The sequence below is a fragment of the Macaca thibetana genome, chromosome 5 (assembly GCF_024542745.1).
Source record: "Macaca thibetana thibetana isolate TM-01 chromosome 5, ASM2454274v1, whole genome shotgun sequence".
Taxonomy (NCBI): domain Eukaryota; kingdom Metazoa; phylum Chordata; class Mammalia; order Primates; family Cercopithecidae; genus Macaca; species Macaca thibetana.
Genome location: NC_065582.1, coordinates 87,805,587 through 87,829,784, shown reverse-complemented (window position 1 = coordinate 87,829,784; position 24,198 = coordinate 87,805,587). Strand labels below are relative to the sequence as shown.

The 24,198-nt window shown below is 35.8% G+C and overlaps 1 protein-coding gene across 6 annotated transcripts in view; it reads right to left on the bottom strand.

The window, feature by feature from the left end:
- Positions 1–24,198, bottom strand: part of PPP3CA (protein phosphatase 3 catalytic subunit alpha) — a 330,028-nt gene that overhangs the window by 84,879 nt on the left and 220,951 nt on the right. For all 6 annotated transcript variants that reach the window (XM_050791104.1, XM_050791105.1, XM_050791110.1 and 3 more), the window contains one exon: positions 1,911–2,035. In XM_050791104.1, the coding sequence (XP_050647061.1) occupies positions 1,911–2,035 (125 nt within the window). The remainder of the gene's footprint in view (positions 1–1,910; positions 2,036–24,198) is intronic.

The following is a 24,198-nucleotide window of genomic DNA, read 5'->3' as shown; positions in this document are numbered from 1 at the left end:
CTTACAAAATTAGTACTCAATTGCTTTTCCACTAGTTAAGCTGGTCAGGCTGGCCCCAAGAACAAAAAACAACGTTAGCAGAGTTCACTATTTCTTCCTCTGTACTTTCGCTCACTTTAATTTCCTTCCTAGCTAAATCTTACTTGTTCTTTGATTCAGTCTTCCCCAAACATGTGTGCTCTCAATATTCTCTCCCTTTTCTCTAATCCAATCACACTTATTATTTTGTATCTCCTTTATCACAAGGTTTTAATCATCCATTTAAATAACTGAACCCTGGATAATCACCTATTCCAGGCTTCTGATTCTATACAGATTTTTATGGTTCTGTTTTGCAACGTAGATTTAGGTTTCTAGAGAGCAAGAATGTATGTTACATTTCTTTAAATTCCTCGCAGTCCTATTCATAGTGCATATACATTTTATATACTTGTTTATCAAATGGAGGAAATACCAAGAATTTATCTTGTCTTTTGAGATTTATATACCATCACCACTCCTTCTTCCCTCATCATCACCAGGAATAATTAAGAAATCTGTCATCTTTAAATGCAGACGGGATTATTATGCTGGTGGAAATACATATATGTCTATATAAACTTTCTGTGTCTGCGTGTAGTCAGTGACTAAAGGTGAATTAAATAACCGAAAAATAAAACTGATACAATTTTATAAACAAAAGCTGTTTAAGGATGACATGTTTTTCAACATTATACATCCCTTTAGTAAATAAAACACTGTAATAAAAATTTGGAAACACAGAATATTTTTCTATGATTATTATGAATATATGATGTTGGTGTGAGATTATAATGTTGATTTCTCTCTAATTAAGAGTAATCATTTTCCTTTTTAATGATCTTTTTTGATAGCACATGTCAGATACTATACATGAGGTCTGATTCTTTAAAACTTACTCAATTTCAAACCATTTCTTTCAATAAATTATTTATTAATACACCATGTTAGGCACCAGGAAGAACAAAAATATGAATAAAACAAGGTCTCTGCCTTTATTTTGAATGTAGTTTTACTTACCTAAAGCAGATGCAGATGGGAGGCTGTGGAAGAACCTCTACTTAAAGGTTATCTGTTTTGTTTTAATTAATGAGTTTGACAAATTACCCTAGTTAGATGACAGGTGCCAAAAAAGACAAAACATAGCAGCTGTAAGTGTACTCACACATACACAATCACAGACAGAGACACAGGCAGTTTGCTATCAATTTACAAACGTAAGTTACTGTCTCACAATTATAAGGCATAAACATGAAAATACATTCCTGCTTATTTGATCAACATTGATTAGTTCTTTCTGGAATTATTTACTATAAAACAAGATGTAATTTTTGCAAATTTGCAAATATGTAAAATGTACAAAAGGCAAAATCTTACTATTTACCTTTTTTTTTTTGCATCTCTATTAAAAAATATGGGAATCAAGCTGGGCATGGTGGCTCACACCTGTAATCCCAGCGCTTTGGGAGGCCGAGTTGGGCGGATCATCTGAGGTCAGGAGTGTGAGATTACCCTGGCCAACATGGTGAAACTCTATCTCTACTAAAAATACAAAAATTAACTGGGTGTGGTGGTGGGCGCCTGTAATCCCAGCTACTCAGGAGGTTGAGGCAGGAAAATGGCTTGAACCCAGCAGGCGGAGGTAGTAGTGAGCAGAGATCATGCCACTGCACTCCAGCCTGGGTGACAGAGTGAGACTCCGTTTCAAAAACAAACAAACAAAAAACACATGGGAATCAACTGAAAATAGAATATGTAATACCCTATGAATTACGTGAATTAAATTTTCATTGTTAGAGGTTTCCATAAGGCAATAACATTTATTGCTTTTATTTTTTTGAGATACTGTTGATCCATAACTGAACAGCAAAGAAGACATGATGTAGACTTACTTCGATACTGAAGTACCCTCTGTCAACATAGTCCCCTAAGAAGAGGTAGCGAGTGTTGGCAGGAGATCCCCCGACTTCAAAGAGCTTCATCAAGTCAAAGAATTGTCCATGAATGTCCCCACAAACTGAAAGAAACAAAATTCATTTTATGGTCATATTATATTAGGACTTTGAATTAAATAATAAAATCACAAAATTTTAGAGCCAGAATTAATTTCAAGTGTATCTAGGCCAAAACATTCTTTTGCAGAACAAGAAATAAGACAGAAAAGCTAAGTATTTTGCTCAAGTTTCCAAAGTTAATTAGTGGCAAACCTGGCTCTAATGTCTGAGTCTACTAGTATATAGATTAACTTAAAAAAAAAAAAAAAAAAAAAAAAGAAGAGAATAACAATAATAGCTATCATTGTGCACTTAAAAATTCCGTATGAGACACTGCCAGGATGTTTATACACATTTTTAAATTTAACCCTAATAATGCCAAGAAATATGTTTTCATTTTGCAGGTAAGAGATGACACCAAAGAATGGTTCAGGAATTTGGCATAATCTATGTACAACTGAGGTCTGAATACATGGCCACTAAACATTACTGCCTCCTGAAGAGAAAGAAATGTGGATATGTATCATAAAACCTGCATTTCAATGAATCTAAAATGTTATCCATTGTAAGACACATCATTAGTTTACGTACCACTAAGAAAGGAAAAAAAAAAAACCCAAACTTAAATTATAAAGGAGCATTTTAAAAAAATGTTAAAGTGAAAAAAAACTACAAGTATTAAAAGCTGTGAAACATTTTTTGTGTACAAAAAATTACTGGGAATTGGTATTTCTTAACATTCTCACTTTCTCTTTTAAACCAAGTTTCTTGGAAGAGCTATTTTGTCTCTTTTGAAAACTCACTTATTTAGTACTTATTTCATTTCTACTTTCAGAACTTTAAAAATAATATTTTTATCTCTATTACACAGATAAGGAAATAATATAGCTTAGAGAAGTTATGTGGCTTGGTAGGGTCACTGCTAAAAATAAATGACCCAGGGCTTAAATTCAGATTCACCTGATCCAAAGCTTTTTCTGTCAGCCACCATATTATGGTATCTTTGATATTTTTATATATTTATATTAATATATATGTGTGTATGTGTATATATATTGTGTAATATTTTTAAAATTTTGTGCTTGAATGGTGAACATGATGTGGCTGCTTTTGCAACACTAAGAGGTACATAGAATGAATGCATTCGTGAATAAGAAATCAGGAGGCCAAAAGTAGATCTTAACACATTATATCCTGCAATTACAAGCAAGTTATTAAAATGTTTTAAATTTTATTTCCTTACTTGACAAAACAGATCATAGGAAAAAAGAGTCAAGTGGGTTCAATGATGAAATAATTATAAAACAATAAAATAAAAATGTTACATGCTATAAATTCCTGTCTTTACTATCAAGAATTAGCTACTAAGAACCACAGCACTATAAGCATGAAGCAGGTACAGGTGGATTCCATTTTAGAATGTCTGCACTTGGTAATCTTAAATACCAACAAAATTGATGTAAATAACAAGGAGCTTTAACTACTAATGCACCCCTTTGGTAGACTCCAATCATATAGCTTCTTCCCTCTCTTAAGCATGAGATACACAGTAGAAACATCAGAAACATATTCTCCCATTTTTGAAAAAATATGTTTTAAAAGACAGTTTATAAATAATTTTTTTTATTCTTAGAGCTGAGCAAATAAATCCATATTCTGAGGCATTAAGAAGTTGGTTTGTGAGAGACATATCATGTGCTTTCTTGTAATCATATGTGATATCTAACCCAAGGGGAAATAAAGAACACTGGATGAGATGGTCCAAGCACTGCCAGACATAGAAGCCAGTACCTGCTCTGGGGACTTTCACAGCTATATTTGGAGCTGTGAAAACTAACATAAATAGTAAAACACTTCTTAAAACTTTTATGTATTTTTATATATGTATGTATATATAATATGATATGAGCATAATAATTTTAAAAATATCCATCTTAAAATCTTAATTAGCACATTTTTGTTACCGAATTTTTACATGGCAAAGATAAAGCTTATTAGCTAACAAGTAATAATATAATTACTCTTCTACCTATGTATCTATTAAAATTATAGTTGGTATGGATTACTTATCACAAGCACCACTTTCTCTCAAATTGTAGGAACCTTTTTATCTGTCATACATATGACATGTTTCAAACCAAAAATTACAAAACAGAAAACATATGGCTGGAAACCATGCCTTCATGTGCTCTCCATTAGGTTTGGAAGTTGAAGGAAGGAACTTCAAGGGAACAAAATATGAAGCAAGACATTTCCTTGCAACTAATTTTATGCAGCCCTTCACATGTCAATAGGTGTGACGCTGACACTTTGTAAAGCCCATGTCTTGCTACTGGCTCTCTCCCTCTCCTTGTTGCCCAACAGAGAGGTGAGGGTTAAACACTTCTAAGTAAAGCTCAGGGAAAACAGGAAGCCAAGTGAGGAGCAAAGACACAGTCTTCAGATATTAGTAGGAATTTCTATGGCAAGTTTAACAGTCATATTTTAGGCTGGTATTAAAACATCCCCAAGACAAAATGGTTAATCAAAGGTATTAGAGGCAGTGTGGGGTATCATTTAAAGGCTTGGTCTCTGGATCCACACTACCCAGGCTCCAACCCTTGCTGTATTACTTACTATCTGAGTGAACTTGGACAATTTACTCAATTTCTCTGAGCTTTAAATGTATTTATCTATAAAATGGGGGTGATACTGGTACCTGACCTTATTGGGCTATTGTAAGAATTAAACGTGTTAATATCATAACAGGCTTAGAAGAGTTTCTGGAGTCTAATAAGAATTTAACAAATGCTGTATCAAAGTGGCATTTCAAAATGGCTGTATTTAAAATGTCAAGGTCCCAGACAGAATAGAATTCTGGTGCTTGGAGATGGGGGGAATAAGGAGTGGAAGGCATTTTGGAGACATTCTAAAGCATCTTCTTCCTTTCTCTCCCCCTTCTAGCTTCTTATATCCTTTTTATCCTTCCATTTTAATTCCTGGCCATGTCAGAAGATTCAAGGATAATTGCTTTTTACCTCTGTATTATGTAAATGACATAAATACCAAGACATTAATTTAGGTTGTAAACTGCGGGGTAGGCATTAAGCAGTTATAGCAACTAACATACAATTGAAGCATAATCTGGCAGCTAGAATGAAAAAAAAAATGTCTCTAGACAATGCAAGCATTATGAGGGTATTTTTTTTCTTTTGCTGAAGTATAGAAGCACATTATCATGAATTTAGTTTTCTAAAAACAAAATTAATCTCTTCTTCCTGGTCTATAATAACTTTGTGATAAGAGATAATCTCAATGATTTACAAGATCACTGCAATAATTGGATTTTGGCTTGATGATATAAAATAGAAAAGAGTAATTGCTGTAAACTCTGCATGGAAAACAAAATACCCTGAAATCTAGTTACACATCTGATCATCACACTGTCACTGACTTTACCTTAGAATTGTCATAGGTCTTTTATAGAAAGACCACCTATCATAATGTTCAGTAAAGGAAAATGACGTGCATACATAATCACAGAAAAATTCAAAGCCCAATAAAACAGTAACTCAAAATAAAACATAATGAAAAAATGGAGGTATTTTCTTCCTCAAATTTTCATAGGCTGCCTTCCTTTCATCCATAAGGTCTCAGATACACATCACATGCTCAGTAAGGTCTTTCTTGACCATCCTATACAAAGGTGCAAACTCTCTCCACTATCATCCTTTACTTTCTTCACAGTAATTATGCCACAATCAGCATTATCTAGTTGATTTATCTGCATGCTTGTTTCTTCTCTGATTTTTCCCACTGAAATACAACCACTGCTAAGCTCGATAACTTGTCAGTCTTGTCCGCCATATCCCCAGTGCCTAGACACTTGTGTGCCCAGGAGGCACACAAGAAACACCTGCCGTGTTAGCATTCTTCTGCTGGGCCTACGCCATGCTTAATTTGAAAATCCTTAACTAAGAGGGCAAAGATTTTGAGATGCCCTTGGGATTGACAGAAATTGACAAGTTTGTGGAGTTTGCTTTGATGGAAACCAAAGGCCTTCAACTTATCTGAGATTGTGCTGATTTTAAGCCTGTAAGTCACAGGTTTCAACACAGTGTGCAGCAAGTCTGGGGTAGAATGTGGAACCTCCACACATCTTACGGTTATTTTCCCACCTAATTTTACATCAGAACCACTGGGAGAGGTTTCGAAATTACAGATTTCTGGGCCCTGAATCAGAATCTCCAGAGATGCAGATTCACTAACAAGCTCCTGGATCTATCCTTATCTATTCAGTATGACTAAATACACCTATGCTTTTGAGCCTCTCATAGCACACACAGCCTTCATTCTGCACACTAGTATGGTCCTCCTCACAGGGGCTATGTGTGGAGGAGATGAACATTGGAAAGGCAACCTCTTTCATTGCTCATTCTAGGTCGCTGTGAGATTAGGACTTCACTATTATATGAAAGAATCATAAGTGATTGATGGCATCTAGGAAAGAGGGATGAACCTAAGAAGGGTGATAATACCACATGTCTTTGGGCATTTCATTGTATTTATTGTTCAGGCCTTGGATATTTCAGCTGTAAGATAAGGGATTTATCCTTAATTCCTATTATCTCATTCACCGTTTTGATATCAAATTTCAGGAAGAAAGTGGTCACCATACTGAAGTATCCAGGAGGTGCCCAAAAGGATGGGCCCATGACATCACACAGAGTAAAGGCTTGCCTGGCTATAATATTCACTCACTATTGGTCCCTTCCTCCATCTTCTTGGTTACCCAAGATACTGGTGTCCAAAGAGCAGCACAATATGCCAATGCCACTTGATGATACAAGCTGTCTGCTTGGTTGCTCAGGGTCCCCAAATCTTCAGCAGGCTAGGTCCTTTTTTTTATCTACTTTACTTGGCCTTGACAGCACTTCTTAAACAATCAGGCTCTGACAAATGTTTTGCCCTTAAGGCAAGCTCACACTTAAATGCTTCCCACATCCTCCTGGCTTCCCATTATTTGCTTCCCATTCCTAATTAGAACACTGGTAGGTAGGGTACCCAAATGCTTACGATGTTTAAAAAGCATCAAAAACATACATGCACAATACAAGTATTTAAAACACTCCTAGCGCTCTAAGAAAATATCCATCCATCTGGCTGCATCTTCCAAAAATTTTATTATGTCTTCAGCCAATTACTAACAGAACTGTATATACTTATGTCAGAAATGTAGAGAGTTATAGCATTTAACAAAATGAACACATTAAAGATATTGAAATAAAACATAAGTTTATTTTTCGGGAGCATTACTATTCATATCTGTTAGCAACCTGATATGACACAAATATTGATGGTTATTTTCCCTGTGAGAAACAACCTGCCATTTGTTTTGTACTGGAAAAGTAAGAACTATCAGATACACTGAGCAGTTTAATCTATTTGGTGCAATTAATCTAATATAATCTATCTTGGTAATTTCCCTAAGCGGGGTGACTCAGTAGTTCTGAATATGGCTCCTCTAAACAAACTCTTCTTGCAAACTCAAAATATACAAGAGTGGCCAATATCCTGTGATGTTTATACACTATTACTTATCTCTTTCTATCAGAAAACACATGTCTTCTGCCTAAATAATCAACTACTAGTTAAGGTCTTAACTAATATTAATATTAAAAGGCCTTTTAATATTGCTTCCTTCCCTCCATGACTTTACCCCATTTTAAATAAAACTTTATCGGAAATAATTTTCACAAAGGAGTGGTGACAAAGACTTTTGATCTAAGTTGAAGCATTTTGAGGTTTGAAATAGGAACAGAAAAATAACATGCAGAAAGTATTTGTCTTTATTTCTTAGGGAAAGGAAGAGCTTCCCCCAACCCCAGTATCACTGTAGGAAAGCTATAAAGCTTTGAAATCACAGGCATGGGGGTTCAAGTACATACAAACATAAACATAAATATTAAAGTGTATGTGCATGTGTGTATAAAACCACCCACCACAAAGGAGGAATTCAGAAACTAATGGGCGATGTGGTAGTCCAGGAGTCATTAAACAGAAGTTCAGGACTTTACTCACTATAGATTACAGCAAAGTAGCGCTGAGGAGAAAAAAACAATAAGAAGCAAGGGCAGTGACAAGGGACTCTTTGTAGTTAGCCGAGTAAGCTCTTGCAATACACAAATTGGACAATGAATCAGTCACGGGGCAAGTCTAAGAGTCCCTAAAACCAATGTGCTTCTAAGTAGAGAAGATAATAGCCAGCATATGGAGGACAAAGAGGCCTTTGAGAATAGAATCTTGGCAAAGGAGAGGGGACAAGTCAGAAAGATAAACATGACCAGAACCAAGAATTTGCCTTGCATCATCTTGTCCAGAGAGACGCAGGTAACTCTTTAATGAGAAGGCACAGGTGTTCAAAACAAGAACCAATCTTGTTTTATATAAGTGTTAGGTATGCAAGTCTAAATAAATTTAGCAAATCTACAAATAAATATATCTATATTATAATTTGATTATTTTTTCAAAGAATTCTATTGTTTCTAAGTTCATATTGGCAATTAAATTAGTGCATTAGAAAATGTAAACCAAAGTAGATAATACTCAACACTTCAGGATAAGGTTCCACTATAAGGACTATACAAATAATAGCTTGAAAAGAACTCAGATACAACTGTCACCCTGAATAGAAGAAACAAATCTAATGTAATATAAAATATACATTTTCATATAAAATTACTTAACAATATCTTTCACTTAGTGCAAAGACTTATACATGTGGTCCTATTTACTTGCCTATATGAAAGGGAAATCTGTTAAAGAACATCATTGGGTCAACTTCTTAATACTGAGAAAAAATTTTGTAATATCATATAATTTTAGGTTAAAGAAAGTTTATACAAATTAGGTTGTCTGGGGACACAGGAGTATGTTGTTACAAGTTGTGAAACAATACATTTACAAATTGCAAATGAAAACTACATTTTTAGTGTATCAGCATTTCAAAACTGTTTGGCAAGACTGTGTCAATACTATGATTTAGAAGTCAAGTGCTCTTAATTCTTGACTCATTATTTATTTTTTTAAAAAGACCTTTCAATTTCTCCAAAATACTGGCTTTTATCATCTTGGAAGACTTGCATGAAGTAGAAAATCTTCTTATACAAGTTTTTCCAGTTCATACTAAACTAACAGATCACAATTTTTCCTTTAGAAAAGACGTTACTGAATCGTTTAGCAATTTTCACCATTGGAGTTCCTCACTACTTTCAGCTTCATTTACTTCAACTCAGTGTTTTTTCCATAACAGCCACAGTTTCCCAAGACAATAAAATCCCTAATGTTAAAGAACTAAATTTATGTCTAATTCTCAGCATGAGGAGATTAATTTATTGAATTTATTGATTTGGTTTTTGAATACTTTATTGACCAAAACTTTCTTCTTTTCCAAAATCTACAATTTTGCAGAGAAAGATTTTGTTTAGAGGTTTTGTTAGAGGTTAACCACAGTGGGTACTACAAGTATATATCTGTTTCCTCCTGTTGATAATCCAGGCATATGGAACCATAAGTGGATGATAAGTTCAAGTACAAACCAGCTAGTCAGGTATGTGTAGTTCATTAACAGAATGCACAGACTTCTAAAATCAGACAATTCCTCAGATAAAGGTGACACTGCAGTTTATTACAGCATTTGCTTATATCTAGAAATCTGTATCTATCATAAACTAAAAAAGAAAAAATAACAGCATTCTAATTTACTAAAGAGGTATATTTCAAAATAATATTTTCTCATAGGGAATATTACTTTTTCAAAGGATAAATATGTTTTAGGTATTTTATAAAAAACAAACTGTGAATTATTAACCAGGTCACTCTGGTTTGATGATATAGAAGAATAATGAAAAAGCCTCTAAATCAAATCAAAATTTGCTAAATACAGAAATTTCTACCAGCACGTTTTTGGTAATAAAAAAATTTATATATATATATATATGAAATTGCAAGGATTTTAAAAGAAACAATAAAGCTATAAAATCAAATACGAAATAATAATAGCACCAGTGCAGATTAATAGTGGTATTTTAAACATTTCTTTATATTTATGATGCTGTTTTATGAAGATAAACTGTTAGCCAATGTTAACGAGAAACAGTGCAGGGAAATTAAAAAAAAGAATAAAATATATTGTGGATTATAATAGTCATTAACAATTACAATAGTCCAGTACTAAACACTTCATTTATCCCCTAAATCTCAGTTCATAACTGTAATCAGATGGAAACAAAACAGAAGAGTCTACATGTTAAAAACTATTTTATCAAAGGCCCAAGTATATACAATACCATCATATGACCACAGTGTACTATTCCAATCAATCAAAAGTAAATTAATGAAACCTATGTTTATCTTTTTATTCTAAAGATGAGTGTTCTCACCACTGAGATTTTTTGTTTGCAGTTTTTCTTCCACTGATTGAATACTTTAAAAGATTTAATTTATTGAATAAGGAATGCATTTTTCCATCTGATATCACTATTTTTCCATTTTAGTACCAACCAATATTATAATAAAGATGCCTAATTATTAAGGGTTCATAATAGCATCATAGCATTACATAAATTATAGTCATGGTTGTGGTGCCAATATATAATTACAATAAGTAAGTAGATATAACATTTATGACAGTATTTAATTAAACTTGTTCATCTCTCTGTTCTTGTGTCCAAGTTTGGTCAGTCCTGGAAACTAGTAGCTATTTGATATGTGAATTTACTTACATTATGTAGTTTACAAGGTCCTTGATTATCATCACCAGCCCATCAAGAGTATTGGATGAACATTATAAGTTGATATAATTTCAGTCGAATGTATACAAATTTGATTAGTACATATAAACTACATATAAATATTAATAAGTTATTATTAATAAATTACTAATTTTCACTTTAGAAATACTCATCTCAAGTTTCACTTTTAAAAATACTCATCTCAGGTTTCAGATTAACTCCCTCTAGGACCCTGAAAGATGGACTGTCATTACTGTCCAGATCTGGGGTGTTTGGCTATGCCTTAGTGTTTCCATTTTGGGCCTTCCAAGCCTATGTTCTAGGGCTTTTAAAAAATCTTAGTGTTTCTTAACACCGTGTCTCAGTGTTCTTTCATTTCTGGCATTTTGCTTTTTCCTGGATATGTTATTTCACCCTTTGGAGAGGCAGTATAGTGCAGTTGTTAGGAACTAAGACTATAATGCCACACTGCTTGGTTCCAAAGCCAATTTCCACTACCCAATCAGCTGAGTGACCCTGGAGAATTAGCTAATTTCTCTTTATCTGTTTCTTCATGTGTAAAGATGAACATCAAAATAGCACCTCCCTTAAAGGACTATCACGAAACCAGAATTATAAATTAAGTTATAATTGAACATCATTTACTTTAGTATCAGTACATACTACACACCTGACACTATCATAAGGGTTTGGTATTACTCTTCTTCTTCACTCAGATTTTTTTTGGAACATTATCATCATAATTGCTCTCTGTTAGTTTCTGGTTTTTATGTTTATTTCTCCTGTTTGTCCTTAGTCAATAAGCGGTGGCTTCCTTTTTAATTACTTTCTTATTCATTCTGCTTGAACCAGTTTTCACTGTCTACAGAATGCATAGACTCTCTAATTTGCTTTTCCCAATCTCCTCCTTTGCATATGCACACTGTTCTGTTTACTACATTTTTAAAGGATTTTACCATCGTGCTCAGTAAATTATGACTTATATAAGTGGAACAAGAGAGGTATTTGTAAAAGGCCTCAACTGCCTCATCTATAAGGAGACTCAGAACTTACAGATTTTTTTTTTTTTTTTTAAATACTGAAGCAATGTAAGGAAGAAAAGAGCTTGGCACATGGTATGTACTAACAAAATGTGAAACAGCAGACAGGGCAGTTATTTCAGACATAGTCTACCTAAGAAACATTTTGAATGTTCTGCAAGATTTAGATAGATGAATTAAGCATCTGTAATCAATGTGGCCATGAGTAAAATACACAGAAAGTTGTTCTATATTTTTCCACTTTTTATCCAAATGTATGTTATCATATATTGAAAGCTATTAAGGCTGAAATCAAATAGACTAGGTCTCATACTCCACAATTTCCATTTTGTAAGAGTGGAAATATCTCTAAATGGCTGTGGTGATACTACCAATCTTTCAGAGTGGCAGCACCATGACGAGTTTCCAGTGAGTCTCATTTTCTTTTGTAGCAAAGCTCATTTACAAGACCATTGTGTTCCACAGCTATGTAATGGTAGTAATGTTTCAAAAGCTGGAAGTGACATAGTAAACAGAAGTAATGTAAGACATTTCACCAAATGGATTTTTTGAAAAACAAAACAAAACAAAACTTTCTTAAATTTATGGAAAACTCTGTTAAGAAAAATTTTCTACGTAGGGAGAAGAAAATCACCCCTCTTCCTGGTCATGATAGTCCTCACGTTTTGACAATTTAAAGGATTATTTTGTTTTTAATATTTTAAAATCTTAAGGCAAGCAAGGAATGACATTTTATTCCAAAGTCCACATATTCATTATTAATTTGGCAATTATAGGCAGTGGGAATATCAGCAGAAGGGTTTTGACTAAAACTGACTTTTAAGTATTCAGCTCTATCCAATTTCCAGTAAGTGAACAAAGCTAATAAGTGCTATTCTTAAATGGCAATATTTAAACGCCTTAAGCAAAGGAAGGATTAGACTGATTATTCACTATCACTTCCCTCAGGAAAAATATGTAAGCTTACTTGTTATGTGTAGCATATTTGGAAATTAAATATGTAATTGTGAATTGACAAATTATTAAAATATTATTCAGACATACTTGAACAGGTTCATTTAAAATTTAAGAAAATGTGTTAAGAAAAAGTGTTATCTGAAAAATAATTCTGACAAAGGCATGGAGCCCATTTATTAATTCTGACTAGATTTTAAAAATCTATCTTTCATATCCTTACATATGTTTCACTAGGTAGATATTCCAGAAATATTTATTCAGTTAAATATCCAAACAATGAATAAAACACTGAAACATGAAATATTTACTAAGTATTCTGTATTAAAAGATGAATAAACACTGAAGACTGGTTGATGTTTCACTTGTGCTGGATTATACTGGGATAATAACAAAAATAAAAATATGGCCTCAAGAAGGGCACACTTGAGAAGATGTAGATATAAACAATGGTACTGAAAAGCATCAGCTTCCTGACATCAGTGGATTTCCCTTTCTGTACTGGAAATTTCTATGGGTTTAGGCCTTAGGTCTCACACTGATGTCTGATACGGGCAAATCATTTTATTGCCTGTTTCCATCCATCACATTACTCAACAGAGGTAGAAGCATATATAATTTTTCTAAAACTAATTGTTAAATTATAAATACTTTACATTTACTTTTAATAATGATGTTTTCATTTTGAAATTCCAAATTACATTAAGAAAAGGAATGAGATTGTTTTCTTTGTCCAAAGGAAGCATAAATCTAAAAATTTGAGAACTTAGATTAGATTATCTTAAATTTGCATGTCAGGACTAATGTTGAATTGAAGACACTATGTAAAAGTTTTTTATATGCCACAGTGAGATGAATCATCAGTTTTGTTTATCTCTATGAAACAATTAGGTGTCACAGTATCTTAAACTGACTTAAATCATAATATCCATAAAGTCTTTGAATATTTTGAAAATTTACATATTTGCTTGTCTCTATTTTAAACATGAATCATGTCTTAAGTTTCTTGTTTCTTCAGTATACCACAAATATCTAAGGAAACTATGCAAAAATCATGTTTGCCTAACATGGTATATATGGCATATAAACTGAGTGATCACAGAAAATTAATACAGGTGTTTGGAAAACATAAAACAGCTGCTAGCTCATAATAAATTGTGATTCATTAGCAATCCTAATTTCAAATTTAAATTTTTTTCAATTAAAAATGATGAGTGTTGTTTATATATTAGAATTGCTAAAAAGATCAATCAGGATTATCAATCAACTCTTCTACCTTCCTTTGACAAAATACAGAAAATTGAAAAACATGTTCATAATATGTATTTGATAAGTTATTAAACTTCTTACTGAGAAAAGTTTGCCTTATAAAACCACGTAATTTCTAGCTGCATTGCCTTTTTATTTAAAGACACAAAGGTGTCTTTAAAAAATATTAAATCTCTTAGTTATTAGTGATGTCACAAATCTGAAATATATTTTACAAATAACACTTGATTTCCCTACAAAGTTATGATATTTTATATAAAGTTAACATTGTCAGAACAGAAAAATATTCTAAAACTCTAAATAATAGCTAAGTACACAAACTATGATATTTTATTTCATTTTAATTAACAGGTGGTTATTAAGTACCTGCTATGCCACAGGTGTAACAGAGAATTAAAAAAAAAAAATAGTCATTAGTTTTTCAAACTTGTTGGAGACATAAGCCTATCTGAAATAATTTAAAAATAACGAGTAACTTTACAGTTACAGCATACAAATATAACTGATTTTCTCAAGGAACATAGAGTATGCTTGGGATATACAGACTTACACATATGAACAGAAAACAGATGGGGCCTCCAGCGGGTTAACTGCTCCTGATCTGGTCTTTTATCAATAAGGAGACACTGACATTTGATCATGGACTCTTCTCTGTGGTCCATACATACGTGAAATGTGAACTGCTAAAACAGTTTCAGAAGAATCTAGTTTAGAGGCTCTCTAGCATTTCAAGTGTCTCAGAACTTGATAAAGGGATGAAATCTGACGTTACTCCCTGTCCCCTGCACATGTTCCTGGGAAGTCATAGGAAATAAAAACACAAGGCTTGAAATGGTTGCTGCAGCAGGTATGGCAAATATGACTCTTTCCTTCTGTTTCATGAGAAAGTAATTTTTCTCTCAGCAATGCTAAGTCATCCTGACCTCTTCTGACTTTTTCTTTGGAATAGTGAGAGGAAGCAAAGACCAGTGCGACTGAGGTCACAACACTGGCTTCAAGGATGTTCTGTGGAGCGGAAGGGTTCTTGAGGAGTGTCAGGGTCATTAGTACAGGAAGCTATATTTTTATCTATTTTTATACCTTGGATTTCCATGTAAGAGTTCTTTTTATGTGTATATGTGTACACAGGTACATGTGTGCATATGTGCACATGTACTTATGTTACAGATGTGATACAGGGTAGACTCTGCTGCTTACAAAAGGCTTTGGAATACTACAGGTAGAGATAGTAATTCTTACAGGAAATCAGAAATTAAGGAAATAAAGGTTGGCTGATATTATCAAAGAAGACTTAATCAAAAAGAAGTGACTTGCAGCATTGATGAAATTTGTCATAAACTGAAAGACCTCTAGGCAGAAAGGTGCAAATGAATCAAAGTAAGTGGATTGCAAAAAACAAAACACTGGACTGAACAGAGAGCATATGTGAAACATCTAGAGATAAATCAGCGAAGGATGGTGACATTATATTATAAGGGTCCCAAATTCTAACATAAGGTATTTCAAGGAGAGCAATTCCAGTAATGTTTTGGGAGATAAATCTGGCAATTCTCTGCAGAACTCAATGGTGAAGAAAAACTGAAAAAAAAAAAAAAAGTTGGTTTTAATTTGAGGTTTGCTGCATTACTATAGTCACAACACAATGAGGTCTGGTATTATGATGGTGGCAGTGTGAAAAGATAAAAGGGCCAAAGAGAACTTTCTTTGACTTCTTCAAGACAATTATAAATTAAATAATAAGTGAAGCCATTCATCTCTCCCTTGATTCAATAAATATTAAATGCTTACTATATTCTTATAATATCCCATTGTGTTAGACCCCAAGAACATTAACGGAAGTAAACATCTAATGAGTGATACTGAAATAAATAATTAATAATACTAGAATACAAGCTATAAGGGCAGAAATTTTTCTTCTTCTTTGTCTATTGTTGTATTCCTAGTGCCTAGGATAGTGCCTGGCACATAGGGGATCCTCAATCAGTATTTGCTGAATGAAGGAACAATGAATAGGCATTGTTCATGGTGGACTCATTCATCATGCTCATCAATGGTGGACTTGATGAAGTCTCCTGGAGGATGAGGTACTTAACTGGAAACTTGAAGAATGAAGGGGAGTTAGTCACAGAACAGCGGGACATGAAAGGGAATGTTGCTCACAGTAGAAACAACATATGTCATATTATAGGAAGTGAAAGATCTATAAACTTGAAGTCTAGGTGTGGAATGAAAAGAAATGACGCTGTAAAGATTAACAAGGGACAGGCCAGGCGTGGTGGCTCACGCCTATAATCCTAGCACTTTGGGAAGTGGAGGTGGGCAGATCACTTGAGCCTATGAATTTGAGACCAGGGCAACATGGTGAAATCGGATCTCTACAAAATATATAAACAAAACAAAAGATTAACAAGGGATAGATAATCAGGGTCTTGTCATCCAGGCTAGGAAGCCTGAGTTTCATCCAAACAGGAGCCATGGAAGAAATCTGGGCAACATGAAGACTCTACCTTGCTTCTGGCAAGTAATTATACCTATCTAAGCCTCATTAGGAGATATACCTAATGTAAATGACGAGTTAATGGGCGCAGCACACCAAAATGGCACATGTATACATATGTAACAAACCTGCACATTGTGCACATGTACCCTAGAACTTAAAGTATAATAATAATAATAAAAAAGAATAAGGACAATACCATATCCCATACAAAGTGGTTGTAAAGATAAAAAATTTGATAAAGTTGTAGTAACTGGTACAGGATAGTACTTTGACAGAAGACAGCTAGAATAATTGGTACAGGTTAATACTTCCACAGAAGGTAAGTTTCCTATTCCTACTATACCACAGCTCTCCTTAGCACCACTTGATTACAACTGTCCCCTTAATAAATGGTTACAATAATATTTCAGTGTTAAAATATCACTAGCATCAGGCTAGTCTTTTAAAGAGTTTTGTATATCTTATTTTCTATCTTGCCCTCTTTAACTGAATGCTAGGTAATGGGTAGCTGATGGTCCCAAGTTTACATCTGTAGATGTAAAGTGCCAGCAAGATGACACTGCTTTTTTATTTACCACTTTTCACACAATATGATCAAATTAGAAAAAAAAAAAAACCTGCAGAAATATTTAAAATAGAAATTACATATTAATAAATTACACAGAAATAACTATGTTGGGCTGGGTGTGGTGGTTCATGCCTATAATCCTAGTACTTTGGGAGGCCAAGGCGGGGAGATCAGTTGAGGTCAGGAGTTGGAGCCCAGCCTGGCCAATATAGTGAAACTCTGTCTCTACTAAAACAATACAAAAATTAGCCAGGCATCGTGGTGCATGCCTGCAATCCCAGCTACTTGGAAGGCTGAGGAAGGAGAATAGATTGAGCCCAGGAGGAGGAGGTTGCAGTGAGCCAAGATCCTGCTACTGCACTCCAGCTGGGGCTACAGAATAAGACTCTGTCTCAAAAAAAAAAAAAAAAAAAAAAAAAAAAAAAAGGAAAAAAAGTAACTGTATTGGGGTTAAGGAGCACATTTTATTACCATGCTTTTAAATTCCCATCATTTACAGAGCCCTTTCACATTGATATTCATTATTAAAGTGGCTAAACATTCACAGGTTACTGAATTATTAATTGATGCACATTACATCTCGCTTATACTTTACATCTACAGATGTAAAATACTCTTTTCACTGTCTGTAAATACAGTGTACTTCAAATGAAGCACAGGGTTTCGAAGTATCTTCAAACACAGATTCAATTCATCAAAGCCTCAAAACTAATGAAAAAGTCTAAATGCTCATTAGCACATAGGCAGGAGGGTATAAGATACTATAGAAACTTAAGTCACTCGCAGGATCTTCTCTTAAGCTCTTTGCAAATCCTGCCATTCAAGAACATTACTAACCGTATCTTTCCCTCATAAAATGCAGTAAAATATAAACACTGCCTTCAGGCACAAATGGATCTGAGCTTAAACGAAGCCTGCCTCTAATTTTCACTCTTTATCAACTTCTTTCTGCACTTTGATCTTATTTTCACCGACTGCACTTGCACCTACTCCAGTCAGGGGCTTATAGCTACATCCAGCCAGCTCCATAACCTAAAAGGTAGATCCACCAATTCCAGCAAAACTAAGCCATGAAATAAATGTGACTGACCCTCTGAAGGTCCCCTGCACACTCATGAGTCAATCTCTGCATCCAGGGAATGGTGCATACTGACGGGCCAGTTCTGGGTTATGTGTTCACTCCCTCTTGCTGGTAGGAGGAAGGCTAAGCCTAGTATCCAAAGAAAAGGGATTGGGAAAAATATTCCAGGCAACGATCGCAAACAGGGGTTTGTGCATTTTTTGAGAAGTAAAAATTCTTATATATTTCTCTTTATCATAAAGATCATTGCAGTAGTCATTCGAATACCTTGGCTAGAGGTCAGGTTCTCACTTCGGCAATCTTGGCAAGACCTGGAAAACTCATTGAAACCATTTAATATTCACTCCACCTAGTTTCTGCATAGAATTTATAATAGATTCATTTATATTACAGATCCAAATCCCTGAAGAATATGACATTTTATTCTTTAGTTTATCTGAAGCCATTCTTTCTGGCTATTAAGTCATCACCTCATCATTTTCTTCTCACTTTCAATGGAACTTGCTTTCTTTTCATGGATATTTTTTTTCATAGGAAATAAACATGCATACTACATGGTGGGGGGTAGGAAGAGAGATGTACAGGTAAATTTATACACAATATTTTTAAAGTAAAAGCCAAAATGAAATTCATATGCTGAGGAATCTGCTAGAATAATGCATGAGCTAAATTAACACATGTAATGAACTACTGTGAAAGGTCAAATCTTACAATGTAAAAATTGTGAATGCCAAGAGATTACTCTTTTCCTACTGTAGTATCCTGTGATGTCTAAAATATGGTAAAAACATTTTAAGTACCATGACTCATGTCTCTGAATATGGCAGTAGTTTTCATACAAAGATCAAGTGTTAAAAAGGCATGGAAAACTGGAAATGAAACAACTATATAAAAACCCACTTAGGGGATGATCTAATCTTTGTTGATTCAAATTCCTGTAAGGATTAGAAAATTCTAAGTTAAGTACAATTTTCATATTTCTCTTTCCACAGTTGTCATTAATATGGTATTCACAAAAGACTTTTTTACTAAGATACAAAAGAGATTAATTTCCTTAATATTTCAGCCATTATGGCTTCTTACTTATAGTCATAATTCTGTATTTAGGAAATCAAGACTGATTATTTTAGAAATACTGATCATACAGACACACAGATTATAATAATAGACATCTACTTATGATGCACCTTTTATTCATGGCATCTTCAAACACTTTAAAAACCTGACGAACTTGTATTTATCCACCAGTAAAGCTCTCAAGATAATACCTATTGGCTACACAAAGTAAACTTAGTTAAGTATCTCAAACAGAAAATAAACACATTCTTACTCCCAGAAGATCTCAAAAACATCTTACATAAAGTAAAATCTATCTGTGTTGGAAAATGGCCAGGCAACCAGAATCTACAATGCTGTTTTTATGAAGGCTGTTAATAGTACATTAACACTTTGAAATTGTCAAGATGCCATTTATCTCATGTTTGAGGACAGACATTTCCAAAACTGAACACAGTAAGTGCTAAGTGTAAGTCTACTGCTTATATCTTGGGAACCTGTTCAGTACTGCGATTCCTCTAGGATTTAAGTCCAAATTCTGCCCCTTACACTCACCCCAGGGGACAGAAATCTTGTTTTCCCTTATCTGCGGTTTGGTTTGGGTGTCTCATTTATTCAGAGAAACCTCTAGGCCTTTTGACTAGTGAAATGTCAAAATATCAGCTTTTGTTAGATCTTCCACCTTACCCCCAACTCCATTAGTGCCCTCTGCTTGCTGCTGGGTACATCCAGTTCCTCTACTTTGAATGTCTCTGTTCTAGATATTATGGGTTAAATTGTGCTCCACCCACCACCAAAGATATGTTGACGACCTAACCCCTGGTAGCCACAAATGTGACTATACTTAGAAATAGCATCTTTGCAGATGCAATCAGGTCATACTCGATTGGGGTGGGCGTTAATCCAATATAACTAGTGTCTTTATAAGTAAAGAAACACTTCGACATAGGCAGAACCAGAGAGGACATGTAAAGATGGAGGCAGAAAATGGAATCTTGCTGTCACAAGCCAAAAAAAGGCCTGGAGCTACCAGAAGCCGGAAGAGGCAAGGATCTACTTCTAGAGGTTTCAAAGGCAAGAAGGCCCCACCAACATCCTGATTTCAGCCTTCTAGCCTCCAGAACTGTGAGACAATAAATTTCTGTTGTTTTAAGCGACTTCGTTGGTAGCACTTTGTTTGGGCCAGCCCTAAGAAACAAATACACCAAATGTATTCCTCAATTATTTGAGTTCTATCGCTATACATATGCACAACAATAACAACAACAACAACGTTTTGAGTCTTAAAATATGTCAAGCAATGTTTCTAAGCATTTTGGATGCAACAGTTCAATTAACCCTTCAGTAACCTTTCAGTAGTAGGTGAGTACTACCATTTATCATCATTTCCCAGATGGAGAATTGAGAAAGATTAAGAAATTGCCCAAGCTGGTAAGTAGCAGAGCTGGAATTCAAACCAAGCGGTCTCACTCTGGGACTGTGCTCCATACAGGATCCTTACTGATGTCAGCTACTACATCTCTGATGTACATATGGGACTTTCTGCCATCATAAGCCCCTGAGTCTTTATGGAAAGACATCCCTCACATAGAGATGTCTAGGTCACAAACTTGTCCAGTCTTCCCTGTCCTAGTAAGAGGCTATATGCTCTGAGAGCTAACATAAAAATCCTTCTCAAAATCACAGCTAGATGGGAGGAATGAGTTATAGTGTTCTATACCACTACAGGATGACTAGAATTAGTACTTTATGTAGTTTCAAATAGCTAAAAGGAGGATACTGAATGTTCCCAAAACAAAGAAATAACTGTTTGTGATGATGGATATGCTAATTACCTTGGTCTGATCATCCATCATACATTGTATGTATTGAAACGTCACTATGTTGTACATCATGAATATGTACACAATTATTTGTCAATTAAAATTTTTAATTAAAATTAATTTTTGATTCCTGGGCAAGATGGCTGAATAGGAACAGCTCCTGTCTGCAGCTCCCAGCAAGACCAATCCAAAAGGCTGGTGATTTCTGCATTTCCAGCTGAGGTACCCGGTTCATTTCACTGGGACTGGTTACACAGCGGGTATAGCCCCTGGAAGGTGAGCAGAAGCAGGGTGGGGCACTGCCTCACCTGGGAAGTGCAAGGGGTCGGGAAACTCCCTCCTCTAGCCAAGGGAAACGTTGAGGAACTGTGCTGTGAAGGACAGCGCTCTCCGGCCCAGATACTACACTTTTCCCACGGTCTTCACAACTCATAAACCAGGAGATTCCCTCAGGTGCCTACAGGACAAGGGCCCCGGGTTTCAAGCACAAAACTGGGCGGCCATTTGGGCAGACACCGAGGTAGCTGCAGGAGTTTTGCTTTCATACCCCAGTGGTGGGTGGAAGACCAGCGAGACGGAACTGTTCACTCCGCAGGAAAGGGGGCTGAAGCCAGGGAGCCAAGTGGTCTAGCTCAGTAGATCCCACCCCCACGGAACTCAGCAAGATAAGATCCACTGACTGGAAATTCTTGTTGCCAGCACAGCAGTCTGAAGTTGACCTGGGATACCTGAGCTTGGTGCAGGGAGGGATGTCTGCCACTACTGAGGCTTGAGTAGGCAGTTTTCCCCTCACAGTGTAAACAAAGCCCAGGGAAGTTCAGACTGGGCGGAGCAAACCACAGCTTGGCAAAGCCACTGTAGTCAGACTGCCTCTCTAGATTCCTCCTCTCTGGGCAGGGCATGTCTGAAAGAAAGGCAGCAGCCCCAGTCAGGGGCTTATAGATGAAACTCCCATCTCCCTGGAACAGAGCACCTGGGGGAAGGGGTGGCTGTGGGCGCAGCTTCAGCAGACTTAAATGTTCCCGCCCGCTGGTTCTGAAGAAAGGAGTAGATCTCCCAGCACAGCACTCGAGCTCTGCTAAGGGACAGACTGCCTCCTCAAGTGGGTCCCTGACCCTTGTGCCTCCTCATTGGGAGATACCTCCCAGCAGGGGTCGACAGACACCTCATACAGGACAGCTCCGGCTGGTATCTGGCAGGTGCCCCTCTGGGATGAAGCTTCCAGAGGAAGGAACAGGCAGCAATCTGCTGTTCTGCAGCCTCTGCTAGTGATACCCAGGCCAACAGGGTCTGGAGTGGACCTTCAGCAAACTCCAGCAGACCTGCAGCAGAGGGGCCTGACTGTTAGAAGGAAAACTAACAAACAGAAAGGAATAGCATCAACATGAAGAAAAAGGATGTCCACTCAGTAACCCCATCCGAAGGTCACCAGCATCAAAGACCAAAGGTAGATAAATTCACGAAGATGAGGACAAACCAGTGCAAAAAGGCTGCAAGTTCCAAAATCCAGAATGGCTCTTCTCCTCCAAAGGATCACAACTCCTCACCAGCAAGGGAACAAAACTGGATAGAGAATGAGTTTGACCAATTGACAGAAGTAGGCTTCAGAGGGATGGGTAATAACAAACTCCTCCTGAGCTAAAGAAGCATGTTTTAACCCAATGCAAGGAAGCTAAGAACCTTGATAAAAGGTTAGAGGAATTGCTAACTGGAATAACCAGTTTAGAGAAGAACATAATGACCTGACGGAGCTGAAAAACAGGGCGCAAGAACTTCATAAAGCCTACAGAATTATTAACAACCAAATCGATCAATTGGAAGAAAAGATAGCAGAGAATGAAGATCACTTTAATGAAATAAAGCATGAAGACAAGATTAGAGAAACAAGAATAAAAAGGAACAACAAAGCCTTCAAGAAATATGGGACAATGTGAAAAGACCAAACCTACATTTGGTTGGTGTACCTGAAAGTGACGGGGAGAATGGAACCAAGTTGGAAAATACACTTCAAGATATTATCCAGGAGAACTTCCTCAATCTAGTAAGACAGGCCAACATTTAAGTTCAGGAAATACAGAGAACACCACAAAGATATTCCTTGAGAAGGGCAACCCTAAGACACAAAATCATCAGATTCACCAACGCTGAAATGAAGGAAAAAATGTAATGAGCAGCCAGAGAGCCTTTGTTGGGTTACCCACAAAGGGAAGCCCATCAGACTAACAGTGGATCTCTCTGCAGAAACCCTAGAAGCCAGAATAGAGCGAGGGCCAATATTCAGCATTCTTAAAGAAAGAATTTTCAACCCAGAATTTCATATCCAGCCAAAAGAAGCTTCATAAATGAAGGAGAAACAAAATCCTTTATAGACAAGCAAATGCTGAGGGATTCTGTCACTATCAGGCCTGTCTTACAGGAGTTCCTAAAGGAAGCACTAAATATGGAAAGGAAAAGCTGGTACCAACCATTGCAAAAACAAACCAAAATGCAAAGTCCATCGATATAATGAAGAAACTGCAACAACTAATGGGCAAAATATCCAGCTAGCATCATAATGACAGGATCAAATTCATACATAAAAATATTAACCTTAAATAAAAATGGGCTAAATGCCCCAATTAAAAGGCACAGTCCAGGATGGGTGTGGTGACTCACACCTGTAATCCTAGCACTTTGGGAGGCCGAGGTGGGCAGATCACCTGAGGTCAGGAGTTTGAGACCAGCCTAGCCAGTCTGGCCAACCTGGTGAAACCCCGTCTCTATTAAGAATGAAAATATTAGCAGGGTGTGGTCATGGGGACCTGTATTCCCAACTCTTGGAAGGCTGAGGTAGGAGAACTGCTTGAACTCGGGAGTTGGAGGTTGTAGTGAACCAAGATCACGCCATTGCACTCCAGCCTCGGTGACAAAAGTGAGACTCCATCTCAAAAAAAAAAAAAAAAAAAAAAAAAAGGCACAAACTTGCAAATGGGATAAAGACTCAAGACCCATGGGTGTGCTGTATTCAGGAGACCCATCTCATGTGCAAAGACACACATAGGTTCAAAGTAAAGGAATGGAGAAAGATTTACCAAGCAAATGGAAAGCAAACAAAAAAAGCAGGGGTTGCAATCCTAATCTCTGA